We start from the raw sequence: 25732 nt of genomic DNA, 5'->3' as shown, positions 1-25732 counted from the left end.
TGGGGCAATCCTCTGCGCTTTGCCGCGGCAGGCTCCGTCCATGGCCACCCGTTCCTTATGGCTTTGGGTAAGTCGGAAAAGCTTCTCAACGTATAACACTTTCTCTTCAAGGAATACATCAGCGATCTCCGTACGGCTAGCTGGTGATCTCAGAGTATTATTTCCAGATGTAATGAACGCTTTCCCAGCGTACAGTCCCTGTCGTTATACAGCGATGGAGCGCTGTGCTGATGAACCAAGAAACACATGTTTGAGGACAGGTAGATTTAAAGTTTGAGAGAGAGAGAGAGAGAGAGAGAGAGAGAGAGAGAGAGAGAGAGAGAGAGAGAGAGAGAGAGAGAGAGAGAGAGAGAGAGTAGTTTAATTATACGAAATGCAGAGAGGTCGGCCTGAGGTATATTCCGCTGAGTATAGTACTACAACACTAGGAAAGTCACGAATTTGGCGTATTTACTCGTTTAAGCCCCGCAATCTACCTTACCACTCCCCCTCCCCTTCTTTGGAGTGCGAAAACTTGGGGAGAAAAAAGGGGTGGCCGAATGTTCGAAGTTTCGAATATGAACAGAATATTACACACCAACAATTCATGTTCGAAAAAGAACTATTAAAAATTTTCGAACATTAGAAACTAACCAAGTATATAGCAACAGCCGAATAACAAGCCCTGGTTTTCCATATGCTATCAGGTATCGCAAATCAGCAGGTGAAAGATCAAAAGTTTTCGAAGCAATGCAGAAATAAAATGGGCAATGCGAGGTTTGCTTTCGCGGATGCCTACATGACAACCTGCGATGTCTGCTTGTAGTCGTTCATTTAATGTTTTTTGGCAGTCTAGTCACGTAGCAGTTTTCTTTTGCACTACAACCATTGATGTTTTTCTCCCAACGAACCCTTGCATGTACACGTGTCTACGGCGCATAATCCTTTCAGGAGCATTTTATTTTTCACAACTTCTGATCATTTTTTTCGCCAACCATTAACATAACGGTTCTAGAAAGCTAGTCATGCATGTTAGGGTAGAAGCTTGGGCGAGTTAGTCGTAGTTCATAACGGCGGTATTGCGAAGGTCGGGAATGTAGGGGGGGAAAAAGGACAGAAAAGAGTAAAGTACGTAGCCATGCAGCAGCCAGTCATTCCTGGAAAGCGTGTTTGAAACCAGGCTCTAAATATGCCGAGAGGCTATTAGTACAGTTTCTTCTTTAATGGCAATGTGGGATCGTCTGTGCAAAACTGATCCACATGTTCCCTAATATCTGTTCTTCTTGCAAAAGTCAACACAGGCGTAATATTCCAGCTGTAAATATATGCGACTGCGTTTTACTATTCGATGTTAGATGTACTTACTGTATTCGTATCCGATTCGTATTCGAACGAATGAAGCAAGTCTCACGTACTGTGGGAATCGAAGTTATGCGAAGCATTTTTTTGCAGAGCTGACAATATGGCGTCTATACCCTGCGGCGGCTCGCCTCGACCGGCTCCTCGACTCTCTCGATGAGTTCGAGCAGGCGGTCACTGTGGAGCTTGGGCATGCTGAAGATCTGAAAGAGCGTGGGCTTGCCTAGCTGCTCGATCGTTTCGAACGTGTTCTCCTTCCTCAGCGCTCAGTATAGTAACCCAGTGGTACACCATTCTCCGGCTGCTTAAGTAAACCTATAGCTCTGAAGAACGCGATGTCCGAGTTGACGCCCACTTCTCGACGAAGCTGCGGTCTTTCAGAAGCTTATTTGTGAGCGTCAGGAGCCGGTGGGCGTGCAAGGGATGGAAAACTTGCTTTTGAAAAAAAATAATAATACACAGTTAATCTGCTTTCACAGTTCGTACAAATAAGTGCAACTAACTGAACATCTATACTTGCATAATGAGGACTGCATTGGTTGCTCTCGCCGAAGTATGCAGTGTGCTACCAAAATAAAGTACTATTGGTGTTATTTTCAATTAATCTTTCTCATTTGTCAATCCCATGCAATATGTAGCTAAAGGTATCCGACCAGTATGCGCAGTCATGCACAAAATCAGATCGGTATGTGATCTTAGCTTAAGAAAACTCACTTATAAGGCTCTAGGTGAACCTGTATTAAGGTATGGCATTACGATCTAAGAACTGGCTTCGCCATATCGGATAAACGTGTTAAATAGCATAATACGAAAAATAACGGATAACATAACATACGGAACAAACAGCAACGCCGTTAGGCACAGTGAGCTGATGGCAGAGCATGGTATATTTAATATTAAACAACTTTTTCTTTCGGTTTTACTTACGAAGCAGTATTTGATTAATCTTTTAATAGAAAGAGCTTAAAAATTCGTGATATGCGCAATACTGAGATATTCGTTCGGACTAAAGCGTTCACGAACTATGGTAAAAGAACGAGATAATTTTATGTGCCGTTCTACTTTAATAAAATACAAGAAGTTGTGAACGTATCATCATTCAGAAAAATAAAAGATTTTGTACACCGCACGGTTCTGACAAAATCATGACTGGGAATAATCGAAGAAAACCATGTGACAGGAGTTCTCCCAACAACACTTCGCTAACTGTTATATAAAACAGACTAGAGTATTCTGTTCTTTGTATTTGTCCTTGGTGACTATGTTGTTTTTTTTTTCAAAACATTTAACTACAGTATATGATGAAATGGCGGGCTGTGCTGTACATATATTTTGCCTGCCTAAGTATGTCATTGCTTGCGCTATTTCTTTTGCAGGAACAACAATTAGCCGAGCGATGGAGGAAAGGGGAAAGGGAAGAATGAAAAAAACGGAAATAAATGATGTGCTTGTACTATGCCTGTTGAAGGAAATTATACAGTGGTCCCCTTAAAAGCATCGGTGCTTTCGCGGACTACAAGGTGACGTGTTCGTGGCACATACAAGAAATTTAATTTTTTATATTGTACTGTTGTTAGAGCAAAATAAATAAATAAATAAATAAACAAATCTGTGTCATTCAAGCCAAAGCACTGTTCAGCCCAGCCCAAAAGCGTCATTGCTTAGGCGGGCTGACGAAATATTTCATTTGTATATGTTAGGTTCTAAGAAAGAAAGAAAGAAAGAAAAGGAAAGAAAGAGTCGCTGTTCATACGGAAGCAACCACCACCCGTTGTTCCGCAGCCGACATGCCCGGTTCTTCCTCAATATGCCCGGGTTTTCTTACGTGCGCCACCTGGCTCGGCACAAGTAGTACGCGAGAATCGTCGGCAAGAGTCGGATGACGGAGCTCGAATGGCGACGATGCCGCGACCACGCCGGTAACAACAACATGAGCATATCAGCGGCTCATATTGGTATAGGCACTGCCAGCCCCGAGGCGTGTCGGAGATAGTGACTGAAGTTAGCAAAGAAGGCTTCGCATTGAGTGCCGACAGCTGTCCGCGGCCACAAACATATGAGCTTCTGCACAGTTGAGCTGGCGCCTGGCGACTCTCCAAGCTGAACCATGGTCAAGCGCGTATTGATTTCGGCGGTTAGCAGCGATGAGACCAAGCTCTTCAAAATCCAAACACGCACGGCTTTTTCTGTTGTTTTCTTTTTCTTTGTTATATAGATATACTCCGATGCAAGCTTGTGTAAGACAAAACTGGCGTGTTGCTTGAGAACTGCACCGTTGCCGGTTCCATGCTGCCAGCGCCGTCATCTTGATTCTCTTGAAGGGGTACACTGCAGGCTTTGCGTCTGCTTAGCGCGAAGCACCGACTAACGGTTTTTGACTAGTAACAAAGAAACTGGCAGCACCCGTCGTGTGTAATGAGGATAGTCAATGACAGCCCTCATTACGCACGACAGGTGCTCCCACTTTGAGATTTTACTTGGCTTAATTAAGCTCCATCAGCGTTCCCGATAATGCATGTTGGTGCTCAAGTACGCAAAGGTACTCCTGTACAGGGTGTTCCAGTTAGTATGCACTATTACAGGCACGTACCCAGGATTCTTTTCCGGGGGGATGGGAGGGAACCATGGTAACTTCTATGCAAATGAGGGAGGGGGGAGGGTGCCTTTACTAGTACAAGTGTGAATAACGTCCACCATTCGCCATAAAAACGCGTAAACCCACAAAAGAGAAATGAAATAAGCTGTATTTTACAGGTACGCCCTGTGCGGTACACCTCTCCTTTACTTGGCAAACACGGAACTACGTCAAATGGACTTGCGCAGGAAAGAAGCGCAGGAAGAACACTGCCAAGGACAAGTGAAGAAGCCAAAGTGTAAAATAAAGATTACTTTATCAGAATATAACCCCAAAAAACAGCAGTTGGCAACCAAGGCACACAAACCGCGCGGAGTTGTGTTACTTCTCCAGCCAATCACAGAAGCAAACAAAACCGTCGTCATGCGGCCTTTTCAAAATGGCGTCGTACTTGATACCTCCGGAGTATAGTGTACTAGAATACATCATTCTAGTACACTATACTCCCGAGCGTCTGCTGTTTTCGCAGAGTATTTTCATCGGCGGAAGCAATGAGGTGTGCAACAGACATGGACAAAGTGTATCGAGTCTGAGCATTTCACTCTTCAAAAGTCTGCGGTGCCGTTTATTTCACTGCTGAAACCGTTTTACTCATGAAACTTCACTGCCAACTGAAGTGAAACTTGACAATAAATAGTTGCAGCGAAGCAAGCATGTTATTTCAGTTCAGTAAAGAATTAGGCTTTCGCCATTCCGCTATAATAGACGAGGGAAAATGTACAAAATTACGCGCTAATAATTTTATTTTTGCGGTTATCTCCATATTTGGGTAACAGAAAAAGTTTGAAGTACGAATTATTTGCAGCCTCGTGGAGGGTCAGTGGCTGGCGGTTATAAGGGCGTGGGCGGGGCTTCACTGCAGACTTAATTTGTATCTGACTATAGCAGCGTTTTCTGAATTAGCTCTGGAAGTATTATACAGAAATATATATTTGCGGAACAAGCACAGTTATTTTGGATCCCTCGTTTACTGCTCTACCAAGTGCCACAACCGACTCGTACCGTTATTTGGGATATTACGTAACTATGCGTGGCTGCCGGCACCGTACAACCGCGTAGGGCGCAGGACGCTGCGATTCTAGACGTACTACGCCCACCGCGGAAGTTTAGAAAAACACCTGCATAAGCACAGCAGGGAAGTGGCTACGTTAGGTGGCTCGAATGATAACCGTAGAAGCGTCATTCAGAACATACGGTACTATTCTCCACTTCCTTTTTCCGTTCTACTTCCTTTTTAAATAAAAAGATGTTGAACCATAAATATTTTCATGAACAATGGTTAAATTTGTTAATTTTCGCTTTTCTTTCCTGTTTGGCTGTTGCTTTGGCTCTCTCCTTTAGTAGATCGCTTAATTTCTCAACTCATTGAGGGGGCTGCAGCCCAGGGCCTCACCTCGGACAGTAGAAGAACGGGGCCCACTTATTCTAACCTGCTTAGTATATGGAATCATGGCCAATGGAACTTCGAGCGACGTGTATGAAGCGAGAAAACCAGAACGAGCAGACGGGGCCCCCCGCCTATTGTAACAGCATGCGTTTAGCCTGATCATTTGGGGAGAGCTTGTCGAGTTGCAAAAAACAGGAATCCCCGCCACCCTGGCGGGGCCCACTTTCTTACGAAGGGAGGTGCGTTTGCTTGGAAGAGTTTTCGTGGTTTCCTGTCAGTCCATCTGTCCAGTGCTGTCTGGAGACATCACTGAAGTCTGGAGTGCTGTCTAGAGGGGCAAGGGGGAAACACCTAAAACATGTAACATGGGATGATCGAGGACCTAAATCTCCCTTGCCCCTCGTCACCACCACGCCACCATCCACCTTTCAAATACCGCCGCTGTCCTTCTCATAGAAAGGGTGCGCTGCAGTACCCAACAGTGCCTCCCATTCGACTTTTCTTTACCGTGATGGTAAGTTAGGCGAGGGAGGATGAGTCCGATAGCAGATGATGATGAGTCTGATGGCAGAGTCTAGGCAGGAAAGGAACGAAGACGTCACACGTGCTTTTGTCCGCGTGCCGTGGGGCATGGAAGAGAGAGAAGTGGTTCTTGTGGGGATGTTCACTGTTCAGGCTAGGGTTGTGGGAAAGTGAAGGGGAAAGTTGGAGAGCTGGACACAAAGGCCCGTCTCCAGGGCCCATTCCTGCCTAGTGGCTGAGCACCCTCGAGCGCGCTCGACGGAAAAAGTAGGTCAGACTGGCCGCCGAACTTTCCAGAAAGAAGTAGAAAAAGATGCGACGGAGGGCGCGTAACTTCGCCCGCGCTAGGAGTTGCCCTCTCCCCTTCGTTCTCGCTCTCGGCGTCGACGGGGCGAAAGAAAAATCGAGAACCTCCCAGAACAGACGATTGCTCCTAGCCAATAGGAAGACGAGACCGGAACGGGAGAAGGAGTGGGTTTGTACGGAGAAGGAGGGAATTTGTACAAGGAACTCTATGCGTATGTGAACGCCTGCTTTGGCGCTAGTAACAGACTGGCGCGGCGCGCGTCTATAAAAGGAAGTTGATCACGGGCTGCGATTCAGCCTCGAACCGCCGGCTAAGCTTGCATAAGGCCGCCCGCTGAGGAGCTCCCGGGGGACGCACCACTCTCGGCCAGCCACGGACCATCCAGGCAGCGTGCGCCAGTCATCTGGACGGCCACCGTTGGGCACCTGCGGTCGCGTCGGACTGACGAAGTGCCCGGTGAACAATTAGCATCCATTCATGCGAAAATGCTCGGTCGTAAGCGTCAAAGTGGTGCGTCTAAACGAAAGGCGAAGTTAGAAAGAGAGGAGCGTGAAAAGAAGCTACCAAAGATGACAAAGTACCTACTTCGTTCTTTTTAATTCGGTGGAATTAAAATGAAACATGGCATATTTCTAGTAGCGTAGCAGGCGAAAGGGGGGGGGGGGTCAGTATAGGGAAAAGGGGCCTGCATGCGCATTAGCCAAGGGCCGCCATTTTTCTTAATCCGGCCCTGCCGTGGAGTTCGCATGGCGGATCCATTTCGAACGAGTTCTCAAGATGACACCAGTTCCGAGATATAAATTCCCGAACTTTGCGGAGAAATGTATTTGCGTTCCAGTTAATTTGTTAACAAAACGTCGTTTCATGCACTGAAGCACACAAGTAACTGGAACGCCAATGCTCTAGCAATTGATCGAGCAACGCACGCGTAATGCGAAGGTTGCGGGATCGTTCCCCACCTGCGGTAAGTTGCTTTTTAATCGACTTTCATTTCTATTAATTTATTGTTTCTCCATTTCATTTATTAAGCACAAGTAATTTTCACTATGTAGTCCTTGGTGTGAGTGTTTGTTGGCTTATGATATGACTATAAAAATCGGGCCCCTCGGTTAACCCCTTTCCTTCTCGTATATATATATATATATATATATATATATATATATATATATATATATATATATATATATATATATAGAGAGAGAGAGAGAGAGAGAGAGAGAGAGAGAGAGAGAGAGAGAGCTTTATCTGCGCATGAAGCTAGACTTATATTCTTAACAGCCACTCGAGTTCAGGTACTTCTTGTTCTAATTCACCAATTTGCAGTAACCAACTGTCTCCTTTACGATTAAATTTACGGTCAATACGTCAACTTGAAACGACAGCACATTATTATTTTCTTATTATTACTATCATTTTCTTTAAAGCATCAGTTTCAGTTGTTTGGTGCATCTAGTTCTTCCATTTTTAAAAGGAAACTCGCGAACAAGAAATGCCTGCATGATCTCCTGCTTGCGAGCCACAGCAGCGCTGCTCTCAAACACGTTGCAACAAACTAAACGCGCTCCACCCGTAACCTAATGAATGGGCACTTATCTTGCGGCCCTATAACGTAAAACTATTCCAATATGTTTTTATTCCAATCTCCTGATGTCAAATTTGCTTAACCGCCGACGCAAGCATCGGGCGTTGGCCCGCAGTGTTGTCTCAAGAGACCAATCAAACGCTCTCCTCATTTATAGGAGGTCACTTTTGTTTGCTTTAAAAACGAATAACATTGCCTACACTGAGCGGCTTGTCTTGTCTAATTGGCTGGCAAGAGGCGAGGAGCACGCTCAAGTGGAGAGGGATTCGACGGGGATGAGCCAGTGCACTGAAGATCAATAACCGGATGAAGAGGGTGGTGCCGGCGTCGGCGATTGGTCCGCTTTCCCTTACTTAGCTTGAGGTGGCTGGTCTAAAATCGCGGCGGCATGCAACGGAAGGTCAAGATCGGATGCTGCTAAAACGGACCCTCAGCAAAAAAGAATTGGCAGAGCGAGGTCGTAAATGTGCAGAAAGTGCTCGAAATTTTTACGCGCCCTCGCAAAAAGTTTTATTGTACGCAAATAAACCCATGCTCTCCAGTAGGCACGAGTAGCCAGTGCCTGAGCGATCGGCGGCAGCCATCTTTTATTCCTTTCGGAACGGGGGGGCAGCCTGCGGCTATTCAGAAAAAGATTCAGTTTTGTTCGGCATATTAATGCAGCTTTAACGGGTGCACGTCGCTTTGACGCGGTGAGTTTTCGCGGTTTTGTGACGTCGCGTGACAGGCAGGTGAAGTGGGTGCAGCCCTAAAACTTTTGGCCCATAAGCCCCGTTTACACATGCATGCGACAGTGGCGCATCGCATTTCCAAGCACATTCGGGAAAGACGATGCGACGCCGTTTACATGTAGCGCATTAACTCTTGCGAGAACGTAGCGCCGCATGGTGTCGTATAAGGGAAGTGCAGCCAACTTGCGTTGTAACTGACTTCCAGTAGTGGGCCGAGTGCATGTTGGTGGCTGAGTGCCGAGAAATATTTTCGCGTAGAGCACGCTGCGGCGTGCGAAGTTGCCGTGGGGGACGCCATTTTGCTTCTGTTTCGGGCGTTGCTGTCTTGCAGCTTCATCAGCGCGGCAGTCCCGCAGCTAATTTCTTTCCATAATTCCTAATGCGACGATCCTGCGCTGATATGCTCCGCGAGAGTCGGCTCGCACCCGTAAACCTACCCTCACCTGGCGCATTACTGCGATGCGCCTTCCTAGCGCATTACTGCTGTTTACATGAATGTGATGCGCTAGAAATGCGATGCGATGCGACACTGTCGCATTCATGTAAACGCGGCTATAGCCGAGGTGTACTGGCGAAAAGGCGTCGAATCAAAAATAATTATATTTATTTTGTTCGGTCCAATCATGCATAATCAGTGTGTACACGTCATATCAGATGGAGAGCTATCGCGGGTTTCGTGACGTCACGTGACAGACAGGCGAAGTGGATGTGGTCCAAAAAAGTTTTTGACCAATCGCGGAAAGCTGATTGCAGAATGGAATAGAAAAGTTTGGAATAGCTTTACGTTATAGCGCCCTTGATGCGGCCCCCGTATTCTTGCTTCACGAACCTCACGTCCATCCTGAGCACCAGACTGTTTGTAAGAGCGACAAGGAATCTGAGAAAGCCAAGTTATCGGGAAGCGCGGCTACCCTGCCGCGGCACAAACTATCGATTTAAAGAGCTAACCTGAACCGCAAGACCAATGTATATAGCGGCCAACTCGACGAAACAAGGTTGGAAAGGCGACATATGTCTTATTACGAGCGAAGCGGGCCATTTTACGGGCAGAATTAGTGTTTTAAAGTAGTTTTGTTTTGTTGCACAAGCTAAAGATCGCATTGGCTTTTTCGTTCTTGTTCCTTTTTTTTATTTTCTTCTCTCTCTTTTCTATTTAAATTTCGCATACTTTCTTTTACCTTGAAGGGGAAGGGGTGGGAAAGAAGAGAGAAGGTACACTAAAAATATCGCGCTGCAAACAACAGATACTGATATTTTCAAATGTGCCCTAAAAGCGCGGCATTGGCATACTAGCCGTAAGGTTCATCATTAAATAGTTAATCTAGGACTTACTACTATAGTTATTTTAAGAAATACTGAAGGCTTCTCCAGGTAGTTGTGACCAACATTCATCTGGTTCCACACGCACAGAGTGTTTAAATTTCTTCTTCTTTTCCATAATTGGTGCATATTTTAGCTGGGAACTCTGCAGCTAGTCCTCTGCGACAACAGTCTGAATATTAAATCTAGGGGATTGAAGACAAAATAACTTTTGCTGCCCAAGCTTCATGACAGTGGCAGACATCATAATTTGCACAATAATCCACCGTGGTTGCTCAGTGGATATGGTGTTGGGCTGCTGAGCACGAGGTCGCCGGATCGAATCCCGGCCACGGCGGCCGCATTTCGATGGGGGCGAAATGCGAAAACACCCGTGTACTTAGATTTAAGTGGACGTTAAAGAACCCCAGATGGTCGAAATTTCTGGAGTCCTCCACTACGGCGTGCCTCATAATCAGAAAGTGTTTTCGGCACGTAAAACCCCATAATTAAATTTAATTTTAAAATAATTTGTACAATAATAACGAATCCGGCTATTACCACTAATTATTTAACCTGTCAACTAATGATTTCGTGCGTCATATTGTAACTGCAGAATTGAAGCCATTTAGTAGTCAAAACGTAACCTTTTGCTAACTTTGTGCCTAGAGCCATGCTTTCTCGAGAACTACGGACTCACAATGTGACGTTCATTATCACGTATGTGTTCGTGTCGTTCATCCGTGAGCTGCTATACGCGACATCACAACGTGTCATGCCGTATTTAGCGGAGAGACCGGCTCTTTCATTAACAGTCGTGGTGGCTCAGTGGATATGGCGTTCTCTTACTGAGCACGACTGGCAGCCGCATTCTGATGAGTGAAAAGTACTAAAATGATCCGGGTCCCTCCGATACCACATCTTTCGTAGACCACTGTGCAGGTTTGTGACCTAAAACATCCTTAATAGCATTGTTAGCGCGCTTATAAGTACTACGACGGAAAAGTAAATTCGAAATTACCGCGCTACAGAGTTGCTCAACTCTGTAGCGGCAATTGAACCAAACTGTTGTATGCGAACAAATGTCTAAAGCTTTGTGACTGTTAGGTGAGAATTACAATAAAGATCACCCTCATAGTTAACTAGTTCACTAGAGTTTCTCTTATGACATCATATCCGGTAACAGGGTAACGGCCTCTCTCTTTTCCGGACGAACAGGGGTGGAAAGGAGGCTATTCTATGAGGAGGCACGCGAGGAGTGTTGGTGACAGCTGAGCGCTCGCGAGCGGAGGCACGTGAGTGCGTGAGGGGTGTTTCTGCGCGAGGATGACTGAGACGGACACAGCAGGTCTAGTGCCTTCAGACCAAGACGTCGAAGGAGAACAAGATGACGTCGTCGTGCGCAGGCTCGGAAACTGCGCCAGCGTCTTTTGCGACCCGACTACGAGGGCACATCGCCTTATTGTACTATTCTTCCTGTGTTTCCTAGCATTCGGTGAGCTTACTTTGTTTTCGTTGATTGCGGACTCACTGAAACAAGTGTCTGTGCATCGACCCCCGTATCATTTAGAAACTCAATGAATGCTTTCATACGGAGTCAGCAACCACCCCCTTTGAAGACTGTTATAATGCGAAAATATGCCGTGCGTCAAACGGGGCTTGACACTGGACTTCGAAACTTCGAAGCTGACATGACTGGTAACTTTCGCTGTGCTTATTGCAGCAGTATTTTCGGTTAATCCCCTCTATCTCACTTGGACAGTTGTTTAGCCAGATTGGCATGCTCTAGCTCTTTATTATCGTCCATGTTTGACTGTGCGGCAAGGTCTGACTGGTGTTGTGTAAGTCGCGGGCCGCTTTATATATCACAGCTGCGCACACAAAAATACGCTATCAGGTAAACCAGTGGTCAGTTAGCAGCTGCAAGCGAAAGTGGTCGTTACATTGAATAAAATGAGTTCATTCGTCACGTGTTCATAACATCCGCCAACGCCTGCACGGGGTTCCTAGGAAAAATTGAAAGTGGAGCGGTCGTACGCCATAGAATGCAGAGATTTCGCGCCCGAAATCTTATCTTCGGAAAGCCTTCCTTTGTTTCTTTATCGTATCTTCACACGTAGACAATTGGTGGTTGCTATGATGTGTAGCCTCTCGTTGGTTGACTCATATAGGTCTATTATAAAGCCTTCTTTTACTGGTGCTCTTAAATATGGTAACATTTATGCTGTTTCTGCTATGTCTGGTTTAAGATGTAGTAATTGTCTTTGAATATGAAGTTATGCAGAGCTTGACTTTACTGTATTTATTGCCTGCTCTCTATTCTGCCAATCGACTGTATATTTTTCTCTTTCTGCATGTGCATAGGTAGCTACTACTGCTTCGACAACCCTGGTGCCTTACAGAGCCAAATAGAAAATGTAATGTCAATAAAAGCGGCAGACTTTAGCAGCCTATACTCATGGTACTCCTGGCCAAACACAGTCCTCTGCTTTGCTGGGGGCTTCCTCATCGACCGAGTCTTTGGCATCCGCCTTGGTGCCTTCCTCTTCTCATTCATTATCATCGTGGGCCAGGTAACCTTTGCCAATTTTTACATGTTCTGTTTGAATGTGGTTCAAATGCTAACCTGTGGAGCCGAAATTAAAATAACTAGGAAACTCGGGAGTATGCTAAGAACTGGACAGCCAATAATAAAATGGGTAGTTATAAGCATAACATAGGAGACAGAAAAACAGCCATATGGATTCCAAAGCAAATGCAGGTAGACAATATCACAGGTGAGATTTGAAGCTAGAGCACGAGTTGAACATGTCACATAATGTGTACCGTTGATCTTTTAAAGTAAGAGAATGGTCATTCATGGATTATAAACGCATTCAAGGATGGCGGAATAATAGGTGATGTGGTCAAATTGGCAAGTTTGCAGGCTTAGAGTGGAGTTGCCTGACTCAAGACAGCAGTAAGTATAGATCGCTGGGAGAGGCCTTCATCCTGCAGTGGACCTAGAATAGGCTGATGTTGACCCACATTTCAAGAAACAGTCCACTGATTTTTAAACCCCATTTTTGGGGCGGTACAAAAAGCCAAAAGAGGAGAAGGATGTTGTAGACTGTAGGCAAATCTATCTCTGCAAGACATGCTAGCAATTGCTCTGCCCGAGCTGTTCCTTTCAGAAAACTTCATCGCTTAGTCTGTCAACCGCTACTAATCACTGTCTTAGTTCAGATCTCCTACTAAAAACTTTAGGAGGAGCCGGGACACTTCCAGAATGTCCGGTGCCCATGAGCAAACATCCTGTCGTTCACATGAGCATGTGGAGAGCCTAGACACCGGAGTGCGTCAAAGAAAAATTTGCGCTCTGTAACAAGTCCAGAACACTCCAATAAATAGTGAGCACATTTTCCCTGCGCAATACCCGACTGCTCTTTGCAAATTATGTCAGGAAACTAGAGCGACGCTGTCACACATGTTGTGGGAGTGTCGGGTTACATCAGCTACAATGGCAGTAGCTCCGGAGGCTCTTGCGTCGAAGTGGGCCGCCGCTCTTCGCAGCTCCAACCTCAAAACGCAAGAGTGGGCTGTCCAGCAAGCCCGAGAGGCAGCAACGAGGCAAGGGCTCGAAGTCCCCTCATGGGAGACCTGAGCCCGGGTCATCAAATTTGCCGGATTCAGAATAAAGTTGTTTCCATCCATCCATTCAAGATCACCTAAAGTCTTGCAAGCCACACGTAATTGAAACGCAGTGGGTCTGATCTTGTATGGCCATGCTGTAGTATGCGCTGACCCTATGCAGAGGTAATGCAGCAGGGAGGCCTCTGGCCTGCTCAACCCCTAATCAACCCAAAACGAAACGCCATGTCATACACACCAGCATGTGGAGAACCTAGACACTGGAGTGTGTCAGAGAAAAAGTTGCACTCGGTAATAAGTCCAGGACACTCCAGCAAATAGTCTTCAAGATCACCTAAAGTCTTGCAAGTCGCACGTAATGGAGATGCAGTCGGTCTATCTTGTATAGCCATGCCACAGTTTGCACTGTGTGGACGCAATGCGGCATGGAGGCTTCTGGCCTGCTCAGCCCCTATGTCGTGCAAGGGCTAGTGAGGTGGTGACCATAAGGAGAATTACTAGTGACAGCTTGTTTTAGAACAAGTTGTGGATCTCTAGGAGCCTTCTTTGTTAGCATGTCAACAAGTCAACAAAGTTATATTGCAAAAGATGATGCTCAAGGGTGCTGGAAAGGTGCACAAAAAGGAAGCATGTAAGAAACATGGGAGCTAAAATGCCAGTTGGACAGCATTTTGCTCTAGTGTGTTTGTGTGGCCTGTTTGTAATCTGTACTTGGTGCAAAAGCCATTTCATTTTTCAACAGAAGTTCTCCATAGCACAGGCACAAAAACATGGCTATGAAAGCCGTAATGGTAGTGAGGTAACTTTTCATGAAATGCAGATTGATTGACAGATAGTTTAACATACCAAAGTGACAAGCAGGTTATGAGAGGTGTTGTATTTAGGGGCTCTGGAATAATTTCGATGGCCTGAAGTTCTCTAACACGCACCGAAAGCACCGCACATAAGCTTTTTTCCTTTCTGCTTCTTTTGCAATGCAGCCACCATTCACAAGCTCCCGTTCAGCAGCACAAAACCATAATCTCTGAGCCACCTCAGCAGTTCATAAAAAGTAAAATGTGCTTGTCGGTGACTAAGGTGTGCATAAATATGGAAGGTTATGTGTCATGTAAACCTACTCTATTTAAATTTTTCAGAGCAATGTGACCTCACATTATCTTATTTTCGCCTGTGTATTCGTTTGTTTATACAATTGTGCAAGAATAGCACATTTTGTTGCATATTATCGGCTACAACAGTTGTGCAGATTGAAATGTGTGTGTGCTGTACTATTCACTTCAGATTGTCTTTGCTATGGGGGCCTTCGTCAACCGTTTCTGGCTTATGCAACTTGGAAGGTTCATTTTTGGGTGAGTATCTTCATGGAGCTGACTTATAAAGATTTTATTATATTTAAGAAGCACCCCCAACTTTCTCATAAGCATTTTTCTTAGTGTGTTCATTAAGAAATTTATTTATGGTGAACAAAACTTTAAAGAGAAAACTGTTGTGTTGCTGCTAGAGCAAGTTGGACTCAAGACCAACCAAGTCGAGAGCAGAAGTGGAACTGGGACGTAGGTGGCACGAACTGATGGTTAATTTGAAAGACGTTGTATAGATGGCAGGAGAAGAGGAAGCAATGCTCATATATAACACTCCCTTCTTCAAAACTAAAGCTTAAATTGATAAAGTATTCTTGAACAACTCTACTTTCGTTGATTTCGTGTTAATAGGCTGCCCATTAATTAATTATTTATTTATTTATTTATTGAATCTACAATAACTAATATTAGGAGAGAAAATGAAAGTGAAAGTTCCATTTCTTGAATTTTGTGCCAGTGTTCCAAAGCAAATTTATCACTGCAACGACGTCGCAGATTTCAAAGTATTATTTTTCACTTAGGCCATTGTGATTCAGTAAAAGACTTTGTCTTCCTTACTTCTGTCTTTGGTTCAATTAGAATACAATGTAGTTCATTTTTACCAATATATATTTGACTATGCCTGAGCAGACAGTGTCAAAATCTGTGATGTCACGATAACCTGCTGTAGTGGCGTAGTAGCTTTGGTGTTGCGCAGCTGAGACCAAGGGCAAGGGATCAAATCCCAGCTGCAGTGGCTACATTTCGGTGGGTGTAAAATGCAAAAACACTTGTGTACGGTGTTTTGGGTGTACGTTAGACCTACAGGTGGTCAAAATTAATTCATAGCCCCCCACTACAGCATGCCTCATAATGATATTATGATAATGATATTGTGGTTTTGATAACTTTGAAGTGATATCGCCACTCGTCTTTCATTTTTATCTTTTCTGACTTACCAAACATCTCACCAAAAATGCTTACCAAGCATTTTTGCCATTGTAGAAGAGTAATTTACTAACACAGCTCAAATAATTTTTCTCTTTAGTGACCCTTTAAGGTAAGCAGCACACTTACTGCAGTTTCAGTAATCAAGTTCAGGGCCATAAGAATTCCGCAGTTTATTTTTGTTCTATTTAGAGCTTTTATCTGTGCAGGGTTGGAGGTGAATCTCTGGCTGTTGCCCAGAACACCTACTCGGTGGCCTGGTTTAAAGACAAGGAGCTGAACACAGTGTTTGGCCTCCAGCTGAGCATCTCCAGGCTGGTTAGTGACCCACTTAAACAAGTTTGGAATTTCACTATTATGACGATGATAGTGCTGTTTGTTGCAACATAGCCTTCAGCATCCTCACGTATTGTGTATGACTCATCAACAGAAGAGAGATTCATTTTGCACGTATGTGTCGCTTTTTCTTGGCACAATGCCTGTGCAGTAGCAGAAGCCTTGGTAAGTACTATGGAAAGCATAAAAACACAGCTGAAAGGCAGTGTCCCCAGTAATACCTAATAAAAATGGCAATATTAGTGTTTTTTTAAAACATTTCTCATTCAACATTGCAGGTTAGCCTGCTGTGTATTAAATGCATTTTCTTGTAGTATTCCACTGTCCTTTTCTGTGTTCTGCCTGGCTAAATTTATATTATAGTGCTGCCTTCTCTCTACCACCCCATATACCTATGAGTTGTCTCAGCACTCTGTAGCAAGCTATTAATTTGCATTTAGTGGCTTCATTGGATATGCCGATGCTCAGATAAGAGCACTGAAGAAGTAAGCGACGATGAGGACCCTGGAGAAGGTGGTTCCTGTGCTGATCACTTGCAAGCCGCAATATGGTGCTGGTTGGAGATTGTTAACCATACAATAGCCTCGGAAATGAAGAAAATTTTATGAACTAGCCGACTTGCAGCACGTCGGTTCATAAAAGGGCTCTTTTTGTATGGAGTCCATAGCATACAAAATAGTTTGTCACCAGCATAACCGCAAAGGTTTAAGCCATACTCCTAAATCAGCTAAGTAACTCTCATTAAGATATAAATATTACCCTTTGGAGGGTCACTAAAGAGCAACCCGAATCAGTTTAGTCCGGTAAAATATCTTTCGAGAACTCCATTTCTGACCCAGTGTGGTGGCGCAGTGTCACAGCATTGTGCTGCTGTGCATGGGGTTGAGATTTCTATTTCCACATTTCGATAGGGGTGATGTTCAATGGTACCCATGTGCTTGGACTTATGTGCATGTTGAAGAACCCCAGGTGATCAAAATTTATGTCGAGCCATCACTACAGCGTGCCTCATAATCAGGTCATGCAGTTGTCACGTAAAACCCCAGCATGAAATTTCTTAACTTTAGAAATCTTTTTTTTCACTCATCTGGCATAAGAAAATTGTTCAATGCTGAAGAAAATGAAGGTCAAGCTCTCGTATTAATTTCGCACTAAAACCTCTGTGTTAGTGTCAGTATGGCATCGCAAATTTCAGTGTTTCTTTCTATTCTTTATGAGCTGGTTTACTGCAGGAAGGGTACTTGAAACTTGCTAGGATGAGTGTTTGGTTCTTTTAGAATGCAGTGTAGTCTTTCCTTTCTGATAAAACAGTTAACTAGACCCGAGTAGAAATTGTCATGGTACTCCATAACACCATGGTGAGCTGGTGGAGAAACTTTGGGACAGTGTCACCACCAACCTTTAATTTTTGTGTCATTTTCTTAGTGCTATTGCAGAAGCCTAATTTACTGACACAACATAATGTTCCTGTGTAGTCTCTTTAATGATACTCCACCATTAAATGGATCTAGGCACAAAATACCAAATATTGTGTAGGCTCCTTTAAAGTGAACTCTTGTACCCCAGTCACATGGGCACTTTCAAAGTCCTTTCAACCAAAGAACCTTTACCTCAAGGGAAGGTGTGCACTGTCTGATGGGCGCATCAAAGGAGGCCTAGCTGAAGGGAATTTTAAATCTAATAATTTAAAAATAATGTTTGTCCTTTAAAATTGAAAAGGAATACTCTTGAGCTTTGAGGGTGTCCGAAAAAAAAAAAAAAGAATATTCCGTATGAATATGGAAGTTCAATTTTTTACCAAATAAAAAACAAGTTTCACTGTATTATAGAAATTTTTAAGCCTTAAACACTTTCATGACACCCGCAATCTCAATCACGAACATGCCGGTACAGCAGGGCTGGCACACCTGCCATAGCCAACAGCAGAATCGATGCCATATGGGCGCAGTGTGCACGTTGGTGACTGGCTGCTTTGCATCAAACTGTCCTCATTTTCCTTCTGCGCATCTTTAGCTTATTTTGTCCCTCATCACTTTTGTGTTTTAGAATATGTTGCTGTTTTTGTTAAAAGCTTCTGCAGAGACCATCTGGAGACCGTATAGCATTGACACATATCTCTTGAAGTAATGTTCTTGTGAAAGCTCTGTGCTCCTTAATTTCAAAGGACCTTTAGTATGCCCATGTTACCAGAGTATTAGTCTTACAAGCTGACCATATTGGGGTAATTTGTTTAATATCCCATAGGTTTGAGTGTACTTTCATTCACTGAACATTTGATGAGACAGATATTTAGGATTTCTTTGTGGATGGTTTGGAAGATCACCAACCATATAGTAATACATTGAGCACAGCATTCCCTACTTGTGGAAACGTTTGCTGCCACTTGTTTACCCGAGTATTCTGTTTGCAGGGAAGTACAGCCAACTTTATGACCATGCCATTCCTGTACGCAGCTGTGGCCAAGTTGTACCCCGGTGTCACAGGGTTGGGAGTAGCACTCCTCATTGGTGAGTGAGTGAATCGACTGCTGGAACGCTTTTGCTTTCTTAGGCAGAGCGATGAATGGTGGCTCCTCTGGCTGTTGCCGCTGCCTCATTACTTATGCTTGACAATAGTGTATACACACTGCTTATCACACAGAGGCGCTACCATTCCTTCTTTTTTCTTTGCATTGCAGTGTGGTAATGGATACAGGTTAATAAAATGTCTACTGTAAAATCTCTTTAATTTGCCCTTCACAGGACTGGAAAAAAAGATGTCAAAATTAACCGAATGTAGAATTATTGACTGTATCATGAAAACAAACACGCTTAACTACATCAAGATGCTCTTATTTATTTACTGAACGCTTGTTTGCATCTTGAACAACATCTACCAGGAAGCTGCAATTCTCACCATTTCATTTATTTACTCTCAAGGCCTTTTGGCACTGGAGAGAAAGGGGCAGAACAAGTTATAACGGGTCATCACATAATTATGATTTGAACAATGAAGGGTCTGTGATAGAGACGATGGAGGACAGCAGGTGGTTCTATTCCAAGCTGTATCTTTGCACGACTGAAGCGTAGGGCTGTTTCGTTGAGTACCTTGGTACACTGACGTTTAGCTGGTGGTCAATTCTTGGCGAGATGAAGCAGGGAAACTAAAAAGGATTTGTTTTTCACTTGGGCTATTATAACAAATTTTACGAAAGATGTAGGTGATAGTGATGCCACATCGCAAGGAGTGGTCTAATGCTTTCTTTATTTGTGAAACACTTGCAAAACGAGAGAAGTTGGAATCGATGACGTGTGCAGAGCAATCCTGCTGCTGCATCTTGTGACTGATAAGCACTTGCAGTGGCGCGAGACAAGTGTCTTGATCAGTGTAACACATTCCCATTATTCTGTCATCAGTGAGCTGGCTGGTAACTAGTCATACATTCCTATGGTACTGGCAGATTTGACTGAACCACTGTAGATGAATTTGTGGTTGCTCTTGTCGAGAACACAAATGGTAACCACACAGTCCTAATGGCAGTGGTCAATGCGATTTCATGCATGGCACTAAATGCAAAAATAAAAGGGTGCTTTAGAACTTCTTGCTATGCTAGCTGGTGCATTGCTTTGAAGAACCAAGCTGTGCATTCAAAAAAGACAACCACAGGAAAAGGCGACACAGATGGAAAGAGTGCAAACTACCAACAGTTTGCGCTCTTTCCATCTCCATCGTCTTTTCCTGTGGTTGTCTTTTTCGAATGCACAACTTGGTTCTTCTAAACAAAAACGTGCAAAGCCTGCAAGGAGTTTCTGTCAATCTTGTATGGTTCTTGCTGGTGACAATGGCAATGTGGTCTTTGCCACTTTATATCATTTGGATTCTAATGCAGGCTGTGCTGCTTTTGCTCTCTTGTGGTGCATGGCATGCTTTGGGAGTTACCTGAATCAACTAGCACACTGCCAAATACATTTGAACTAATGAGAGTTTGATGTCATAAATGCGTAATGCATACATTTTCCAGGACTGTGAAGTTATTCTTAAATATCAGATTTCTGAATTAATAAAGGTCAAATTAACAAGATCTTAACGTTATAATTTTTATGATAAGGTTTTGAGCAGAAGTTGAAAGTACATAAAGGTGTATCAGAATGCTTGCACAAACACGGTTGCTTCTGAATTTATAAAGATGCTTGTTGTACTTGCAGGCCAGTGTGACATGCGAATAGCTTATCCAAGTCAGAAAGTACCGTAGACTTTCATGCTTCTCTGTTCATTGCCATTAGCAAATATTTTGTGTGTTGATAAGGAATTTTGTCTAACACACACACACAGCAACTGTCTGTTTACATGTCAGTGTCGCAATGCACACTTGAGTAATGACTCGCTAAAGTTTCATTTCCATTTGTTTCATTTCTTCATGATAGTACATGATGCTCTACATTTGACGCTAAGGTACTCACTGTGGCTTGAAGCTCTTGAGGTGAACGCATACGCGGTGTTACATATATATGTAATCACCCATGTTGATGCTTCTGTATGGTTAGTGAACCTCCAGCATGCCTCTTCTTGTCAATCTCTACTTTTGTTTTCAGCTGCCTCCTGGTGTGTAATGTCGATGCTGTGTGCAGTCGTGCTGGCTGTTCTTGACCGCAGAGCGCAACGTATTATGGGACGTGAAGATGCCATGACTGGTGCGTACTCCTGTAGTGCTATGAGGACAGACTGAACTGCCCGATTTCTTGAAAGGAAAAATTCTCATCGACCCGACTGTAGCATGAAGCTGCAAAGGCAAACCAATACAGGTTTCATGGAAAGGAAGCCTTGCATTTCAAGAAAAATTCATCCTGGTCAGCGGATCACTCCCAGGACCAATGCCTTTCCGAGCAATCGTTTTACCATTTGAACTAATGAGGAGGCTATCGGATCAGAGTGAGGCCAAATGACTAGTCAGCTCAAAGCAGAGGCACACTGAATATGGCAAATCAATATGGACAGTGCTCCACCTTATGGACTTTCACAGAACTGATTTGCCATATTCAGTTTCCCTGTGCTTCCAGTTGTTGATTAATTCGGCCTTGCTATGCAATCTGCTAGCCACTCGGTTAGCTTGTATGGCGTAGTGACAGCCTGAGAAAGGCGTTGGTCCCACGTATAAACCCAGAGCCATACAAATGGTCTTTCAGTTTTGAAGCTTTCTTTCTAAAAAAATCCATATGGTTTCCCTTTCTAACTTCATACTACAGATGCATGGATGACAAATTTTTTCCTTTTGTGAACCTTCCTCTAGCTTGCAAGCTTCTGCAGAGCTGATTTGCCATATGCTTGATTTCTTGTTCTATACTTTTTCTCTGAAGGTGTACATCTACATTTCCAGACCACAAGTCCTCTTACTTTCTGTAAATATAGAGGACATGTCTCCTATGCTTTTCATGATAGTAGTTTTAACCATCCATTTGGAAAGCTGCTCATATGGCTAAAGACTGCCAAGACAGAAGTTTAGTGTCAACTCTCCTGTTGCAGTAATTATTGAGCCAGTAATACAGCTGGCAGTAATGTGGCATCACAAATAGCGACAGCATGGCATAAGTACAGATCATGGCCTACACGAATATAAACCGTGATGCTTACATTGGTGAACTTCAGTATATTTCATATATATTTACCCATACACAAGTTTCAGCCAGACTCCAGTTGAAACGTCAATAAATCGCTTCATATGTGTCTACTTCACTGTAAATATATATAGAGTTAAACCTCGATATAATGAAGTCAGTAAAATCTGCAATTTGCTTTGTTATATTGAAATTACATTTCATTAAATCAAGCACAGTTGCTGAAATTTCTTACGTGGAAGGCGCCGCAAAATGTTCTGAATTGTTCGGCAATTGGAAAAAAATTTCAATGACAAAAATAACTGTTGAATTTTAGAGTTGGCGACAAAAGTTAGTTTCATGCCATGTCGACGACATCTTCTCATCAGTGGTACGAAGCGAAGCCTGCCATGCTTTTGTGTCCATTCCAGCCACGCTGCCCATAGTGTCGCCCGCAGTGGGACGATGCTATCATGAAAAGAACTGGCAGCAGGGAGCGAATGGTTTGTCTCCCTTTTGCTTCAGCGCATCTCTGAAACAACAGATTGCACGCCCAGCACTAAATGCGCATGATGCCAAGCCATCTAGCTCACGCAGTCTGCAAGCACGGCAGATTGCCTCTAGAACGGGGCGCACAGGCTGTGTATGCACTCAGCCGTGCTGATAGCCATGTGTGGCCACGGCTGTCTCAGAAAAGGAAGTGTGCGCCTACATGCCCCCAACTCCCGCTCTCATGCGGGCTTGATCACATGCTCGCTCCCCTCTGCCCCTTTTGCCTAGCTCATACGGGAAGACTGCGCTCATCAAGCCACCATTCTTCTCGGCTCACCTTCGCAAGCTTTCACTCGCACCTAAAGCATTCAGCACACAGGGTGTGATAGGATCTTATCATGCTTACTTCAAACGGAACATAAATCTGCTTTGCTTCAGCAGTCACTCTTGGTTGTGTGGTGCATGATTTGAAAGATTTGTTGAAAGCAGCTGCATGTAATTCAACCATTTGACCATCTGCATTGCAGAAGTTTCTATTGTCTCGATATTCCTTCACAGCAGCAGTAAAATTTCATCATACTGAAATCATGTATAAACACACATCATTATTTCGAGAATTTTGTTACAGTATTACAGTTCATTACATCAAGGTTTAACTCTATACGTTTGCACACACACACACACTATGCAAAATTGTAATAGCCTCGGTGAGGCCTGCAAAGGGTGTATCTTTAAATAAATAAGTGATGCACAAAAGACATCACTCAGCACATCATAGTGGTGCTCCTGAAAGCTGGGCATGTCTACACCCCCTTATTAAGCTTAAGTTCACCAGTCTGTCGCATAGAATTTGTCTTAACGTCAATTTTTCCTGTATACTGATTTGAAGTTCCTTTGCATACCATGTGGTACATTCAAACCTCGATATATCGAACACAGATATATTGAATTATTGCGTGTATCGAACCCTTTCTATATCACCTGGAAAATTGCATGCATTTTTAATTTTTTATTTCTAACGGAGTTGGACTTAAAATGGATATATCTAACTCCGCCATCCCACACCACGGGCACTCTGTTGATAGGCGGCGAGCCTTCCTGCAACACCCTCAAAGATAGCGGTGGTGTGATGAGCATTCCCGACTGCTGCACACTATAGCTGCACACATCGATTGCGCTGAGTGTGCCATTTGAACGTAGCGGCACACGCACGCGGCAACTTGGCTAGTTCTACGTCAACGACGCATTGCATTTGCTGTACCGAATCCTCGGTGCCACGCTCTGCGCCTGCTGTGCCATGCGAGGACTAGTGGTTAGCATCCACAAAGACGCGCGACAGCCCGTGCTCACTGTGCTCATTCATAGATGCCTTGGCAGACGCCACTTAATACTATATTATTGACAGTGTTTCAAAATCCTTTGATTGATGGACGTGGAGATTGCAGCAAAAGTAGTGGCCAAATGAAGACGCTGCCGAGGTTGATCCCACAAGCGCTGATGTTGCCCTGCTGCCAACTTCAACTAAGATTGTTGCTGCTTTGGCCCTTCTACGCCGCTACTGTGGTGCAATAGAAGGCACCAGCCTATCGCTTGTGGATCGTTTAGACTATGTTGAGGATGCCATGGTTAAGCATGTGGCTGCCAATAAGAAGCAGGTTACACTGCTGCAGTACTTTCAACCAAAGAAATACATACTTTGTGTGAAGCTTCAAGTGAGTATTTACTACGACACGATTGATTCATTGATTGATTTGTACAAGTTCTTTCCCCATTTTTTACGTGATTTATATATTGAATTCTGGCTCTATTGAACTATTTCACAATCACTGCGCTCTTCAATATATCGAGGTTCGACTGTAATGACACAATAATAGGAGCCAGCTTGATGGGAAAGGAGATTATCAGGATACTTCTTGTCATTTAACATTTTGGCAAGTTTAGTGAAAGGAGCGCAGAGATGGAGAAGGAAGAAGTGGCTGCTGAGATTGGAAGTGGGCCCTTACTATTGTAATGATAGCTGTTTCACTCAAGGCTCTTCAGCTTGAATAGCACATATGGGGGAGATGTAAACTAGTTTTTGAAGGAGCTCATGCCTGCCTGCTGTATCCCACTTCCACATGTACCTCATCCTGTCTCCAATTTTCAGCCATAGCAGTACTCATTATATGTTCTAGAAACCTGAATATATCATGGGTCTTTGTTCACAATTAACACAAGGTTGATGGTCTCCACGTGCACAGAGATATTGAGCAAATGAAGCACGTGAGCCTTTAAATTGTTTACCTGTGCTTGTTTGTCAACAATTGTTTTTGTCAGCCAGATGGTAGCATACATAACATTTGTTAGTACCTAGTGCTGGCCTAATAGTGATCTTTGTGCAGGTGAGGTGGTGAAGCTGAGCGATGTGCGCTACTTTCCCAAGACCTTCTGGCTTCTGTGCTTCATCTGTGTTTCGTACTATGTCACCATATTTCCCTTCATTGGCCTGGGAACGTGAGTATTATTCAGGATAGCAATCTCTTCCATCATTTCAGAGGTTTAGTTGAACGTTGCTTACACTCCGTTCCACCCAGATTTCATGGGCCAGGGCACTATAAGGAACTGCATTGAGTTGGAATCTTTGATAACCACTTCTTATCGATATGTGAGCGATTCAGTGCTAACTTAGTTGCAAAACGACAAATAGGACAAGTGGATGTATGCTGATGCTCTGCTCACCCAGCTTCGTACGGAGGGAAGCGTTCTAGCTTTCCACTGCTTGCATGAGCATTGTTCGCACATGCACTGAAGTTCCAGCAAGCAGCTGCGTGCTAATTGCTAGAATACATCGGTCTGAGCGGAGCAGACCGCAAACACTCAGCTAAAAATCTCTATTACTTGCTTCTGAAAAGCCACTAGTCTGCCTTGTATTGGCATTTTGCTATGACTTGTGACAAGTGCATTTCTCTCTAGTTGCTAAAGGAGGAGTTCTAGAGAAGAGGTAGAAATGCAAGTAGTCATGGATGTTTAAAGCCTAGCCTTGCAAAGGTATAAAAGTATACTGACACAACTGCGCTTCCCAAACATTGCTTTCTGATTGGTCAATAGTTGTTCAGTAACGCAGACACTTGGTGAAAGTGAGATCACAGAACAGCATCTATATAACAAAACTGGGCATTTACCGTGAGCATTTTTTTTTCCCAACAGGGTCTTCTTTCAGAGAAAGTACCAGTACTCTGCCGTTGCAGCAAACTCGGTTGATAGGTGAGTTGGCTTAGAATGCACCGTTTTACTCTTGCATGGATGTGAGCTTCATTTACTGTATGCTTGCAAGGAAGGTGCTTGTCACAGAGATAAGTTCCTATTTTGTACTTAATTGTTGCACTTGGACCAGCAGTAGGCTATTTTGACAGGCTCTTGGGTATTGGCATGTCCATTACAACAGCTGTTTCATGCACAGTATTCTTGACCATGACTCAGTATGCTACTTTAGCTGTGTGAATGCCATGCAATGATTCAATATTTAAAGTTAGCATTGTTTACATTGGCTCCAGATGGCTGATTCACTAAAGGGTAAGCCTGAATAGCAAGGCCTATACACATGTGCATCATTTGTGAGTTTCTCGCGCTCTGCTT

The 25732-nt window shown here is 43.9% G+C and overlaps 1 protein-coding gene across 1 annotated transcript in view; it reads left to right on the top strand.

Moving 5' to 3' along the window:
• The first annotated feature begins 11031 nt into the window (after window positions 1-11031).
• Window positions 11032-25732, top strand: part of LOC142571782 (lysosomal dipeptide transporter MFSD1-like) — a 32901-nt gene continuing 18200 nt past the window's right edge. Inside the window, exons 1-8 of the mRNA XM_075680390.1 lie at window positions 11032-11296; window positions 12166-12374; window positions 14713-14780; window positions 15929-16037; window positions 18466-18562; window positions 20627-20725; window positions 24499-24610; window positions 25304-25360. Coding sequence (XP_075536505.1) covers window positions 11128-11296; window positions 12166-12374; window positions 14713-14780; window positions 15929-16037; window positions 18466-18562; window positions 20627-20725; window positions 24499-24610; window positions 25304-25360 — 920 coding nt within the window. The 5' untranslated portion in view covers window positions 11032-11127. The remainder of the gene's footprint in view (window positions 11297-12165; window positions 12375-14712; window positions 14781-15928; window positions 16038-18465; window positions 18563-20626; window positions 20726-24498; window positions 24611-25303; window positions 25361-25732) is intronic.

Source organism: Dermacentor variabilis, chromosome 2, assembly GCF_050947875.1.
Source record: "Dermacentor variabilis isolate Ectoservices chromosome 2, ASM5094787v1, whole genome shotgun sequence".
Lineage (NCBI taxonomy): Eukaryota > Metazoa > Arthropoda > Arachnida > Ixodida > Ixodidae > Dermacentor > Dermacentor variabilis.
This window is presented reverse-complemented; position numbering and strand designations above follow the sequence as displayed.